The sequence below is a fragment of the Oryctolagus cuniculus genome (assembly GCF_964237555.1).
Source record: "Oryctolagus cuniculus chromosome 16 unlocalized genomic scaffold, mOryCun1.1 SUPER_16_unloc_1, whole genome shotgun sequence".
NCBI lineage: Eukaryota > Metazoa > Chordata > Mammalia > Lagomorpha > Leporidae > Oryctolagus > Oryctolagus cuniculus.
In genome coordinates, this window is record NW_027208201.1 from 7,339,476 (window position 1) to 7,354,295 (window position 14,820).

The 14,820-nt window shown below is 40.7% G+C and overlaps 1 protein-coding gene and 1 pseudogene across 1 annotated transcript in view; both read right to left on the minus strand.

Moving 5' to 3' along the window:
- Positions 1-1,483: 1,483 nt before the first annotated feature.
- On the minus strand, positions 1,484-2,068 carry LOC127489006 (protein LSM12 pseudogene; annotated as a pseudogene).
- Positions 2,069-8,228: 6,160 nt separating this feature from the next.
- LOC138847817 (vomeronasal type-2 receptor 116-like) overlaps positions 8,229-14,820 on the minus strand; it is a 70,218-nt gene continuing 63,626 nt past the window's right edge. The window contains exons 5-6 of the mRNA XM_070067633.1: positions 12,041-12,164; positions 8,229-9,142 (exon numbers count right to left, since the gene is read on the minus strand). Of these exons, the coding sequence (XP_069923734.1) occupies positions 8,229-9,142; positions 12,041-12,164 (1,038 nt within the window). The remainder of the gene's footprint in view (positions 9,143-12,040; positions 12,165-14,820) is intronic.

Consider the following 14,820-nt stretch of genomic DNA (forward strand, 5'->3'; position numbering starts at 1 on the left):
TTACAGAGTTCACCAATAGTACTTGAACCAAAAAATACTAAAATGGATAATGTATTATATTGTACATCAACAGTCGGGAATATGGCTGATCAGGTCACCATTTCTCATAGAGTCCATTTCACTTCAACATGTTTCCTGTTTGGTGCTCAGTTAGTTGTCACCGATCAGGGAGAACATATGATATTTGTCCCTCTGCAAATGGCTTAATTCACTGAGCATAATGTTTTCCATATTCCTTCATTTTGTTGCAAATGACCGGATTTCATTGTTTTTGACTGCTATGTAGTATTCTATGGAGTACGTGTCCCATTATTTCTTTATCTATTTTACTGTTGATGGGCATTTAGGCTGATTCCAGGTCTTAGCTATTGTGAATTGAGCTGCAATAAACATTAAGGTGCAGACGGCTTTTTTGTTTGCCAATTTAATTTCCTTTGGTTAAATTCCAAGGTTTGGAAAGCTGGGTTGTATGCTAGGGTTTTACTCATGTTTCTGAGGAGTCCCCTGTCTGACTTGCATAGTGACTTTACCAGTTTGCATTCCCACCAACAGTGGGTTAGTGTCCCTTTTTCCCCACATCCTCGCCTGCATGTGTTGTTGGAAGATTTCTGTATGTGATCCAATCTCACCGGAGTGTTGTGAAATCTCATTGTGGTTTTGCTTTGATTTTCCCTGTTTGCTAGTGATCCTGAACATTTTTCCATGTGCCTGTTAGCCATTTGGATTTCCTCTGTTGAAAAATGTCTATTGAGGTCCTTGGCCCATCTCTCAAGTGATCTGTAGTAGCACCTTGACAGTAGGCAATCCATTTTGTAGCACTTGAGACTCCATTCTGGGAAAGCACCCCTCCCCCACACTGTGAGACTCTGGTCTGAAACTATGATCTCAAATATTCGGACAATAGCAGTACACTACATCACCCTTGGAAGAGCACAAAAACCCCCTAGCATGATTGCTCAAGCTTGAAAGTAGAAAGGTTGCACCTGGGTTAATGATAAATATGTGATTTGTCTATGTCTTACCTATAATTTGGATTAATGTCAAGATCATAATTGATAATTGTACGATTGTAACTAGTATTGTCAAGATTATAATGGATATTAATTTCACTTAGGACTTTTTTTATGTTGATCCCAGTAACTATGTACTTTCTTTTGATTTTAGCAACCGTGTATCCCCCCTCCTGATTCTGTGGTTTTTGCCTTTATAAACCCTATGCTTTAGTTCCTCGGGGCTCCTTTGTTCTTGCACGTTCAGAGAGCCCCAGCATGCTGGATCAATAAACCCTTAACCCTTTGCTGATTGCATGAGAGAGTCTCTTGGAGTCATTCTTGGGGGTGGCGGACATTTTTTTAAACTCTAACAGACCCTCTGTTAACAAGAGCCAACAGGAAATACAGGATCCCTTCCCTCCCGGCCTGCCTTGGCCGAAGCCACCACCCTGCGGGGCTGGATGCTGGAAGAGTCCTGGGTGTGTGTGGACTCAGGACAGGGCAGCCTCCTTCTGTGGTTGCTGGGCTTGTGAATGCTGCAGGATCTTTTGGCTTTCCACGTCTCTAAAATGCTTTTCAACTATTTTGCGTACATGGCTCAGTGCACTCCCCTCTTTGCCTTTACAGTTTTCCACTTGATATGGGGCTGTAATAACAACTTCTTCCATAACTACAATGTTTTTTTCTTGCCACTTACAGTCTTTATTGGTCTTGTGGATGGTCTGGAAGAGCTGCTGGCCCTCTAGGGAGACACCAGCACTGATGGCATAGGCCTGGCTCAGCTTCTTGTCCTTCTCCGTCCACGCTTTGCTGGCAAGCTTACTGATATTGAGTGAAGCTAAGGGAGGAGGGGTTTCTGTGCGGTCGTTCATAATTTCCACTTCTGAAACATACTGTAAGTTTATGAGCAAGATGTCTGTGTGGTTGGGCTTTCCGCTGGAAGAGGGACATTTTAAAGCCAGCATTTTGGACTGGTAGTCGAAGGCTACCACCTCGCCCTGCAACCGCTGCTCCTGGCATGTCTGGCACGACACCTGGCTCCCATCGCTGAAGTACTCGTACCAAGGAGCTGCCATCTTGGGAGAGCAGCCGCAGCCAGCCTGAAGTAAGCATTCTAAACATTAAGGAAATGTATTTCCCCTGTTGAATCATAGAAACTTTGGATTTGTTTAAAATCTATTAAGAAAACCTGCTTATCTAAATAATTTTTAGATGTCAATTTATAGAAAGAGGGACTGCAATACTCAGGTAAGTTTAATTGGAGAGAAAGAATACCCTTGGACCTGGGATGCAGTCAGGTCCTCACACATCCTGGGGAAGAAACTCAGAATCATGCACAAGGACGATTCAAATCCTGGCATCAGGAGAGACAATTCACAGATGCCCATCTCCACGCATCCTTTATAATCTATTTCCCAGTCACAGGCACAGAGCATCAGGGCAGGGTGCTTTCCTGATTTCCTGGGATGGAGAGGGATAAAGCAATAAAATGACCAGAGGTCTGACCTTTCCTGACAACAGAGACACAAAGGCGAGTTCTTGGCAAAGTGACTGACTTAGAAATGTCTCAATTTGGCTACTAGCTGTGTCTTTGAATCACTAGACTGTCACACACATTAAATAGGCTGAGGACACAGCTATTCTGGGACTTGATTGTGCCCTACACATAGACCAGTTCTCCCTGCAGAGGGCTGACCCTGCAGACAGTATCTACCCCATGTTCTCCCTATTTCAGCTGACACTCTGGTCTCTGACTCAATGCTGGAGATATCTTGACATGTCATCATCTCTGATTTTTCTCTACCTACAGCTTTACCACTTGCACACTTCAGTGGATCTGAAGGTCAGCAGCTGCCAAAATTCTCTGAAGATAAATGTCTACAAAGATGGTCTGTAGAAAGAGGTACAACTCGATGCTTATATTCAAGCCAGAAAATACAGTGTCAGCATTTTGGCAAATTGAAGATCGTGTGTATGTGTTAGGTATCATTGTGACTGCATGTGAGTGTATTTTTGTGCCTGTGTGTTCTGTCCCTATTGGTAATTCTGAAAAATGTATTGGAGGAAGGCATACCAATGAAATCAGAGGTCCTCACCCTTGTTGTGCTTCCATAGAATTTCCCATTTGCTCTCCAGCCTTTTAGAAGCAGAGGGCAGGTATCAAGATTTTTGTGTCCACCCCATGAGCACATCCCTTTGATCCAACTCTTGGGGTCTTGGCATGGGTGAGACTGTTGGGACCCAGAACCACTACTGCCACTGTCCAGATCTGCCTGGAGAGGTGCTATCTATTCTGATATATGCACTACCTCATTAAATGTTGTTGCCTTTCTCATCATTGTTCCATCTAATGCCTGACAATCTAGAACCTCTATTTCACTTTGTTACACTTTGGAATGAGCTTCTTTCACTGCCCAATATTTCCCTGTTTACCAAGGTTGTAGCTTGTATCATTGTGTTGATGTTTTCCTCATAACACTTAGGCCTACTTTTTGTATTAGTATATTTCTGTTTGCTCTTAATAAGACAGGATTTTAATGAGTGTATATTCTTCAGTCTTCAGGTTTTCTACTAACTTTATGCATGGTATAGAATAGCTGACAACTTCCCATTTGGGGAAAGCAGATTAAGTTATTCAATATTCAGCTGATAGCAAGTGCTAAAAGTAACCCTGGGGTGAACAAATATATCCTCCATAATAAAAAAGTGTATCACTGAGGTAAAATGATTAAAGAAAAATTTAATTCATCACTCCTATCATTAAAATAAATATAATGACACATTGGAAGACTCCGTTGCATAATTATTTTTTTTTTGACAGGCAGAGTTAGACAGTGAGAGAGAGAGACAGAGAGAAAGGTCTTCCTTTTTCCATTGGTTCACTCCCCAAGCGGCCGCAATGGTCAGCACGTTGTGGCCAGTATGCTGCACCAATCTGAAGCCAGGAGCCAGGTGCTTCACCCTGGTCTCCCATGTGGTTGCAGGGCCCAAGGACATGGTCCATCCCCCACTGCACTCCTGGGCCACAGCAGAGAGCTGGACTGGAAGAGGAGCAACCGGGACAGAATCCGGTGCCCCAACTGGGACTAGAACCTGGGGTGCTGGCACTGCAGGCAGAGGATTAGCCTAGTGAGCCGTGGCACCAGCCCATAGCATAATTTTGGTACCACATTTATTTAGTGTCCAACAAGTAATTGCTCCTTGTGAACAGAACACCAATTTTGGTTCAGGTGTGTATGGGAAAGCAATATTTGTTTAGAACACAGAAAAAAATTTTTAATAGATATGTAATGATACTATGTGCAACATAATATGACAAAATAGGAAAGTATCTTTATGCTAAAAAGGAAACACTGTCATCTTGATACTGTAAAAATTTTCATATGATTGAGCAAAAGTGCTATGGCACTTTATTATTTCATTCAACACTGAAAACTAAGAATCAATGTACTCCAACTGAAAAATGATTGGATAAATGTATTTCTCCCTGCATAGTGAACAAGTAACAGTTTACTTGACATTCAAATTATGGATGAAATGTAGGAAATTAGAAAAGTCCAGATTTCCAAGGAAAGGGGAACAAAGAAATTCATAGAGAGAAAACAGAACATCTGTTCTCTTCTTCACAATAACATAAACACATTTTAAATTGCAAAAATTCATATTTTTGCCTAAGAAATATGGCAATCTATAGTGAAGGTTCCATTGTAAAATGTGAAAAGACATAGATAAACTCAGTACCCAGGAAATCAATAAATGAAGATGAAGTGAACATTGTGAATTATCTGACTGCTTGAAGCCCTGAATTGGATGCATTAATTTCACTGAAAATCTAAATTTGGGGCTGGCACTGTGGCATAGCGGGTAAAGCCAATGCCTGCAGTGCTGGCATCCCAAAAGATTGCTGGTTCAAGTCCCAGTTGCTCCACTTCTGATCCAGCTCTCTGCCATGGCCTGGCAAAGCAGTGGAAGAAGGTCCAAGTCCTTGGGCCCCTGCACCTGCATGGGAGATCTGGAAGAAGCTCCTGACTACTGGCTTCTGATAGGTGTAGCTCTGGCTGTTGTGGCTAATAGAGGAGTGGACCAGTGGATTGAAGACCTCTCTCTCTCTCTCTCTCTCCCTTTCTGTCCTTCATTCTCTGTGTAACTCTTTCAAATTAATAAACAGATCTTAAAAAAAAGAAAATCTAACTTAAGAATCCTAATTTGAAAAGAGTTGATATATTCGAGTATAAAATCTTCAAAGAGCCTACAAAAAAGAACATAATTAGCTAGTTTTAGAAAATATTTCCTTTTTTAAAAATTAATATAAAATAAATAAATGAATTATGAAATGGATATTTAAGAAATATTCATTAAAAAGCAAGCCATTAAGAAATGTCATGAAGAAGTCATATGATAGAAAATACTACTATACTGACTATACTTTTATAAGTTATATTAGTCTAAAATTTTAACACTCAACATATTTATATCTAAGTATTTCATATATTTGGATAATAGAAAGTTTTGTTTCTTCAGTATCTTCATTACTTTCTAAAACTTTTCACTTGTAAGTCAATTATTTTGGGGTGTGTGTTTTTAATTGCTTTCAGTTTTAGATACTTGTCTAAAACATGAATAAATAAAAACCAAAAGTTTTTACTGAAATAAACATATATATTCACTGCATTTTTCTCAGAACCATTGGAAATACGCTGTGCACTCAGAAGAGCTGAAGGTGCATACCAAATATATATTTTTACAAGAATGCTCAGAAGAATCTTTTCATAACATGAAAGTTTGCAGACAACCCAAATCATCATCTTTGAATGATTGAATACGTTGAATGTGGAAAAGCCATAAGATTGAATCTTATACAGCTATAAAAATAATGAAGGGTACCTGCTATAATTGGGTGAATCAAAAATGTAATGCCATGGGAAAGAAGCTAGATCTAAGAGGTCTCATATTATCTCACTCCATTGCCAGCAACTGTCCAGAGTAGATAAACACATAGCAACTAAAGGAGATGAATGGTTGCATAAACAAAATTCATGGAAACTTGCAAGTGGCTGCTTAATGCAGAAAGGCTTTGATTACAGGCTCAATCTACAGACATGATTATTGCTCAAACTTTTGAACATACTTTATAGAAAATCAATGTAGAATTTGAATGTGAAAGTACTGTAATACTACATCCTTGTCAAATACTACAGTGGTTCTTATTGGGTATGTGAATTTCACCTCAATAATAGCATCATTGTCTCCTGGAATAAGAACTCTAAGCAAAGGCCAACATGATAGCAGTCCAATGGTAGATGAAACAGTTACAGAATCACTCCTATGTAATCATGAAAAACACCTCCAGATGTGGTAAAAATAAAAATGCCATTTCCAAATAGCTAGAAAATACTTAGTAACTAAGATGTTTGTGAACAATACAGTGTTCAAAGAGAAAAATGCACATGGACTAGTTGACTCTTGTATTTGGAAACAAATTCCACTTTATAACCACAAAATGACAAATTCTCCATGACATTTAGAGAAACAACATAAAGCAGGTATAACTGAGACATGTTTTCAAATATGAACATAAAAAACTTAATACTTTATCCCTTTTAGTGTTTGTTGTTCAACTTAATGCTATAGGTTGAACTCTTTAATTAACACAACATTATTCTTAGGTGTTTAAATTTAACTGAAAAGTGATCCCTGTTAAATATAAGAGTGGGAATAAGAGAGGCAGGAGATGTACAACTGGGACATGCTCAAGCTGACTTGCCCTAAATGGTAGAGTTAGATATGTGCCAGGGAATTCCAATTCAATCCCATCAAGGTGGCATGTACCAATGCCATCTCACTAGTCCAAGTGGTCAGTTTCTGTTCACAATGGATCAAATTGAAAGGATTAAGAGTCAAAGGGATCACATAAACAAGACTAGTGTCTGCTAATACTAACTGATATCATCAAAAAGTGAGAGAACGATCCAACATGGGAACCAGGATACACAGCAGACTCATAGAATGGCAGATGTGCTAAACAGCACTCTGGCCTCAGAATCAGCCCTTAAGGCATTTGGTTCTGGCTGAAGAGACCATGAGAGTATTTTAGGCATGGAAAGACAAGACACTCTGGCAAAAAAAAGACCTAAATGAAAGATCTCTGTGAATGAGATCCCAGTGGAAAGAATGGGCCATCAAAGAAGGAGGTACCTTTCTCTGAATGGAGGAGAGAACTTCCGCTTTGACTATGATCTTGTCTAAATAAGATTGAATCGGTGAACTCAAAAGGCTTCCATAGCCTTGGCAGCTCATGACAAGTGCCTAGGGTGAATACTGACTCCATAAATAAGAGTGTGAATTGTTAAGACAACAATAAGTCACTGTGCACTGACTCCTCATGCAGAATCTCTGTCCTTAATGTGTTGTACACTGTGAATTAATGTTATAACTAGTACTCAAACAGTACTTTATACTTTGTGTTTCTGTGTGGGTGCAAACTGTTGCAATCTTTACTTATTATATACTAAATTGATCTTCTGTATATAAAGATAACTGAAAATGCATCTTGATGTGAATGGAATGGGAGAGGTGCTGGGGATTGGATGGTTGCGGATGTGAGGGAAGTTATGGGGGGAAAAGCCACTGTAATCCAAAAGCTGTACTTTTGACATTTCTATTAATTAAAGAAAAGTTAAAACAACAAATAAGAACATATATGGTATCTAAAGTAATAAACAAAGATGAAATTAATTACTCTGCATATTTTCAGGGATAGCCCTATCATATGAAATGTAATTGCTATTTATACGTTGATGCTCAGCTTTGTTTCAGTTTTAAACAGTGATTCCTTTTAGTTTATATGAAAATATTTCTAGCCTGCTTTGCATTTTTGAGAGGGAGAGAGAGAAGCAGAGAGAAAGAGAGAGACGGTTGAGAGTCCAACCGTTCACTACTTCACGTCTCATTTCCCATAGCGGTTTATCTTGGATTGAGTCCAGAAGCCAGGAGCCAGGAAAAAAATTGACAGGGACATAAAGTGTTTAATATCCTAGCAATCTGATATCAGGGGTCAGAACCAAATTACAAACCTAGCTACTGTCATATGGGACAAGATTAATTAATTGCTAGGCCAAATACCTAAACAAAATTTTTTTTTTAGTTTTGCTTATTTTACAATGTTGGAAATCTACTACCAATTTGGTTTTTGTTTACAAAATTTGAAAATGTAGAGAAACTATTGAGAAAAATATTTTAGGGTCTCCTACAACTGCATTGGTTCCTTAAAGCTTTCAAAGAATTTTTATCAGGTTTTATGAGAATAACGTAGCACTTGGGGAGGAAGATGCAGCCCAGGAGCCCTGCACTGGAGGCCAAGATGGAGAAGACTTCCACGGCCACCATGACCTTCCCCTTGGTGCTGTGGTAGACAGGCAGGAAGGTCACCCAGACACTGCAGAACACCAGCATGCTGAACGTCAGAAACTTGGCTTCATTGAATGCGTCAGGCAGATTCCTGGCTAGGAAAGCCACAGTGAAGCTGGCCAGGGCCAAGGAACCCAGGTAGCCCAGGACACAGTAGAAGGCAGTGACTGAGCCCTTATTGCACACCAGGATGATGTAGTCATGCTCAGAATGTTTATCTACCTCAATAAAGGGAGGAGAGGTTCCCAACCAGATGCCACAGAGAACCAGTTGGATCATGGAGCAGATGGGAATGATGAAGTTAGAAGTGCCTGATACCAATAACCGCCTTATCGTTCTTCCAGGTTTCAGAGCTTTGAAGGCCAGAATCACAGTGATGGTCTTGGCCAGCACAGCGGAAACAGCTACTGTGAACACAAGGCCAAATGCTATTTGCTGGAGGAGGCAGGTGGCTGTGTTGGGACGGCCAAGGAAGAGTAAGGAGCAGAGGAAGCATAGGAAGAGGGCGATGATCAGGATGTAGCTGAGGGTCCTGTTATTGGCCTTGACGATGGGAGTGTCTCGGTGCTTCACAAAGACCCAGAGGACGGCAGCTGTTAGGACAGAGAAACACAGAGCCATGCAGGCCAGGGCCATCCCCAGGAATTCCTCAAAGGCTAAGAAGGTCACCAGCTTGGGGAGGCAGCGGTTTCTCTCCATGTTTGGGTACTTGTGATCTGCACATGGGATGCACTGCTCTGCATCTGTGGGGAAAAGGAAGACTCTGTGTTTCCATTTCACAATTTGCTCCTTTTTCCCTGTTAGGGAAAAAGTTCACCTTTGCAATTTCATGGTGAGTCCAGCCTGGGGTGATGTATACCAAGAAACACTAAAGTATTTCTGCGCACCTAACCAAGGCAGAATGCTCGTCTGCAGGTGGAGGAAACTCATTCAAACTAGCTCATTAGCACATGGGGCTCTGTGTTCTCATCCTATCTGTCAGAGATTTTTTTCAGTGTTTAATTTCTAAACAATGAGGAATTTTCTATATTTCATATGGGCTTGGATTCTTCCCAGCCCTCCTCTCTACAGTCCTCAGAGTCGTTTCTGGAGAAATCCTTTATTCACGTGGGTTAGAATATTTATCTGGGATCATCAGGTTTAAGGATTTTCTTCCTTATCCTCAAATGGAAATGACCTATATAAATGATCTTTCATTCCTGGGACCTCCATTCCTAATTTCCTACATGGATTCATCTTGTCCATGTTTCCATATAAATGTTGTGATACTGAGGTTGAATAGATGGGAACTGTAGCTGATTGTCATTCTGTGGTTCTATGGAAATAAGTGGTATTTTCATCATGTTACTCAAAGACAACTAGGCATTCTTCTTAACTTCAAATTATGGCTTGTTCACCATTATAGCTCATGTGAACAGCATGTTGGACACCACATTGTCTCACTTGAAATAATGCACTTCTACTGCTACAGCATGAAAGAAGTCATTAAGAACAGGCCAGTTGGAAAATATGTCTTTCTTTCAATCAAATTTCAATTGTACAAACCAAAATAGGGTTGGTGTTGTGGCACGGTAGGTAAAGCCACCAACTGCAATGCCAGATCCCTTATGGACATTGTTTTGTGTTTAAGTTGATGAATTTCCAATCCAGCTCCCTGCTAATCACCTAGAAAGAGCAGCAGAAAATTCCACAAGCACTTGTGACCCCAACACCCATGTGGGAGACCCAAAAGGAAGCTCCTGGCTCCCAGTACCTGCTGGCCCATCCCAGGCCATTGTTCCATCTGAGGAGTGAACAATTAGATTCTCTCTCTCTCTCTCTCTCTCTCTCTCTCTCTCGTTCACTGATTCTCTGATTTTCAAATAAAATAATCTTTTTTAAAAAGAAAGAAAATGGTGGGCCGGCGCTGTGGCTCACTAGGCTAACCCTCCACCTAACGGTGCTGGCACACCGGGTTCTAGTCCCGGTCAGGGCGCCGGATTCTGTCCCGGTTGCCCCTCTTCCAGGCCAGCTCTCTGCTATGGCCCGGGAGTGCAGTGGAGGATGGCCCAGGTGCTTGGGCCCTGCACCCCATGGGAGACCAGGAGAAGTACCTGGCTCCTGCCATTGGATCAGCGCGGTGCGTAGGCCACTGCGTGCCAGCCTCAGCGGCCATTGGAGGGTGAACCAACGGCAAAGGAAGACCTTTCTCTCTGTCTCTCTCTCACTGTCCACTCTGGCTGTAAAAAAAAGAAAGAAAGAAAGAAAATGGTGTTAGTTGAGCTATACTTGCAGTAAGAGTCCTACTCTGTTTTTATCCTTGGTTCTCATGCAAGAGTACAAGCTTCAGGGAGTGGAGTTGTGATATAGTGGTTAAAGCCACTGCCTGCAATGATGGCATCTGAACAGGTGCCTGCTCATGTCTTGACTGCTGCACTTCCAAACGATCTCCATGCCAATGTGCCTAGGAAACCAGCAGAGCAAGGCCCAAATGCTTGGGCCTCTGCAAGACCTGGAAGAATCTCCTGGTTTCTGACTTTGGCCTGGCCCAGTCTAAGCCATTGGAGCTATCTGGAGAGTGAATCTACCTGATGGAAGATCCTCACTGCATCCTCTCTCCCTCTCTATTATGCTCTCCCCCTCTCTTCAACTCTGACTTTCAAACAAATAAATAAATTATTTTGTAAAAAAAATAGAATATAAATATTTGCAAAAATTTAGAGGAATTTTCTCCTACAATTTTTTCAATGTGTTCCCTTTCCTTTTCATAGAATCTGTAGGTACATCTGGCACCTATCTTGGAGATACACCAGGAATATATAGGCAAGTGTATATTGTACAATGGGTCAGTGCATGATACTTTAGTTTTCTTTCTTTCACTAAATTACTGCATGTTGAATATTTTCACTGAAACTTGAAGTCATTTTTCTGTTTTCTTCACACTGGAAATTCTGTATAGAATGTTTGAAGATACTGAAATCAAAATATCTCTAGAGCTAAGATGATGTGAATTGAAACATTATTTTGGAAGAATTCAAATTATTATAAACATATTTATTATACATTGAACAGTGGAACTATTTACCAATGAGTCTTAGTACACTTTTACATTTCTCAAACATTTGGCTTTGATATATAATTTGATATTTGTGTCTATATTTCAGCTTATTTTTTCTCTTCTTCTTGTATATCCATAAAGGACAAGTGGTGTCATTCATTCTGTGTACTGAACAGCATGCACCATGTCAAAGATGTAGCACAGAAAGTAATACAATATTCCCATCACAATTCATGTGGATTAGCTCCCTGTTTTTCAGTTGTCTATGAAAAAGTTTTGAATTCAAGACTTCTAGATAACCATACAGAGCCTTAACAAATACAAATATTATATTTCTTGTTTAGATTTCAGATTGAGAGAGTCTCATTCAGTGCTGGATCGAAAAGAAGGACACCAGATCGAATCAGTGTCACAGTTGAGCTTGAGATGATTAGCACCTCCAGAAAACAGCTTACACATAATGAGATGGCAATAGTGAGCATACAACAAGGGTATGGAAATAGTGAGTGAAAACTATTATCTCATCGCAAATATTCTTGGTTTCCTTTTTATCAAGAAATAGTTAAGATGGTAGAGTTCTCAAGGTAAGTTATATGTATTCTACCTGTATGATTGGAAATGTCTCTCTCTGGACAAACAACGCAAGTATAGCAGCAGACATGTTTTCCTTCCTGTGGCATTTTCCTGAATCCTGGACCACACCTTTGGCTACACAAAGACTGAGGAGTCTGATGGGGAAAGAGAAGTGATGGTCATTGCTTTACATGACATTAGGCACTGTGATAGGATGTCTCTAATTGCCTTTTCACCCCAAGGTCATCACTATGTCTTCCTCAGGCTGTATCTTATTGATTTTATTTAGACATCCAATTGGAGTTTCTAAGATGCTCATTCCAGGTTTGTCAACTGCCTACCAAATATTATGAGGCCACCTGATGGGTTTAATTTTGCTCATCACTGGATCTATGCTTCTGGGCATTTGTCTCTTTATTGAATTGCTTCCTCTGAAATCTTTTCAGTTTAGCTTTGTATGTGGTAATTCTTCTAGAATGTGTATGTCTGATACTATTTTACACGCCTCTTTCTTTGATTGAGTAGAAGATTTTACATGCCAGAAAAATATTCAAAAAGCCTGATGACTAGATACACTTCTGATAGTAACTACTGAGAAAAAGACAAGCCCACAAAGAAAAGGTGAACAAATGTAATAATCCATTGATTGTGCATCTATCTACTTCTGGACTTCTATACCCAGGGAGGGCATCAATTCCTGATACTGCCAATGCATTTGTTATATAACACACAATAGTTATAAAAATTACCCGCAAAACTGTCTGGGGTATTTCAACAGCACAATGATGATAAAATTTTTGATCACAGCTGTGAGGTGGTATTCAGAAAAAAAAAAAAACTGAACTGATTAGCACCCACAATGACAAAGGAAAATCAGAAATTTTTCTACAAATGGTCAATTCATAATTTACTGTGTTCGTACTGCATCAAAACATAATAATGACTCACTAAATGATGAAAATATCACTATCTTTATAAATATACATGTAATACATGAAGTTTTTTGCATTATATAAATAAAAAGTTGAAATAAAATTTTAGAATTTGTAGTGACATACATTTAGTAATTTTATGTCTAAGTATTGATCTCTATCTCTATTTCTTAACATTCTTTCTAGTCACTCAACCTAGGAATGCATTAACATGCCCAGAGAAAAACAACAATATCTAATCCAAACATGCACTTCTAATACACACTGGCTTATATATGTGTAAGGAACACCATATCTTTTGAAGCCAATATGTGAATTGAGAATTGAATGCTTATGTAAATTCTCACACATAATATCCTCCCATACTTTCATCAAGCCCTCTGTATGTATCCAATATTCCCATGGATCCACACCTCCTTGAATGCAACTGGCCATTCTATCATCTCTTCATTGAGGACCAAGGATTCACCACGTGCACACTCAGGGGAAAACTCCCCGATTTTAATCAGCAAACGAAATCCAGCAGGAAAATTCACAATGTTGTGGATATCGTAGTGTGGCATATGGTGTCTCGTTTCATGGAAGGAAACATCCTCCCCAGCACTGTTGGTAAATTGGATTTTCCTCAGAAGTGGATGAAGCTGGAGGGGAGGCACAATTGGAAAGAGGGAGAACATTCAGATTAGAGGTGGAGGTGCACACGACTTAACAATCCTTCTTTTCCCTCCTGTCTATCCTCAGGGTTTCTATTGGGCGGAGGCTGTTTTTTCTGACTGATCAAAATATCATGGGTTTGGGGCTGGCGCCATGGCTCACTTGGTTAATCCTCCACCTGCAGTGTCAGCATCCAATACAGGCACTGGGTTCTAGTGCCAGTTGCTCCTCTTCCAGTCCAGCTCTCTGCTGTGGCCCGGGAAAGCAGTGGAGGAGGCCCAAGTGCTTGGGCTTCTGCATCCTCATGGGAGACCGGGAAGAATCACCTGGCTCTTGGCTTTGGATCTATGCAGTGCTGGCCATAGCGGCCATTTGGAGAGTGAACCAATGGAAGGAAGAGCTTTCTCTCTGTCTGTCTCCTCACTGTCTATAATTCTACCTGTGAAATACATTATAAAAATCATGGGTTCAAGTGTGCGGAATTCTGCCTCCCCCCTATTAAAGTGATGGGGAGCATCTGATTCTTTTTTTTTTTTTTTTGACAGGCAGAGTGGACAGTGAGAGAGAGAGAGAGACAGAGAGAAAGGTCTTCCTTTGCCATTGGTTCACCCTCCAATGGCCGCCGCGGCCGGCATGCTGCGGCCGGCACACCACGCTGATCCGATGGCAGGAGCCAGGAGCCAGGTGCTTTTCCTGGTCTCCCATGGGGTGCAGGGCCCAAGCACCTGGGCCATCCTCCACTGCACTCCCTGGCCACAGTAGAGAGCTGGCCTGGAAGAGGGGTAACCGGGACAGAATCCGGCGCCCTCACCGGGACTAGAACCCAGTGTGCCGGCGCCGCTAGGCAGAGGATTAGCCTAGTGAGCCACGGCTCCAGCCGGGGAGCATCTGATTCTAAACAGAGAAATCACAGGATGAGTCCCACAGGGTTGCTGACCATGAAAGATTTGTTATTGGTTTAGGAAAGCTCATCTTAGTTCTTCCACATGAGAATAGCATGACTTTTTTTTTATAGCATGACTTTATATGCAAAATATCTTGATTATTGTGAGTGCACTTGTGTGCACTTTTAAAATTTTGACCCTGTCTCCCCACCAAAAGGTGAAATTCTCTCTTTAGCAAAAAAATAGATTCACATGGATACCATTATGCATAGTGAAATATACCAGTTCCTTAAATAGAATATATAAGTGTGTTTTCGTGATGGGTACTATATAATATAGAA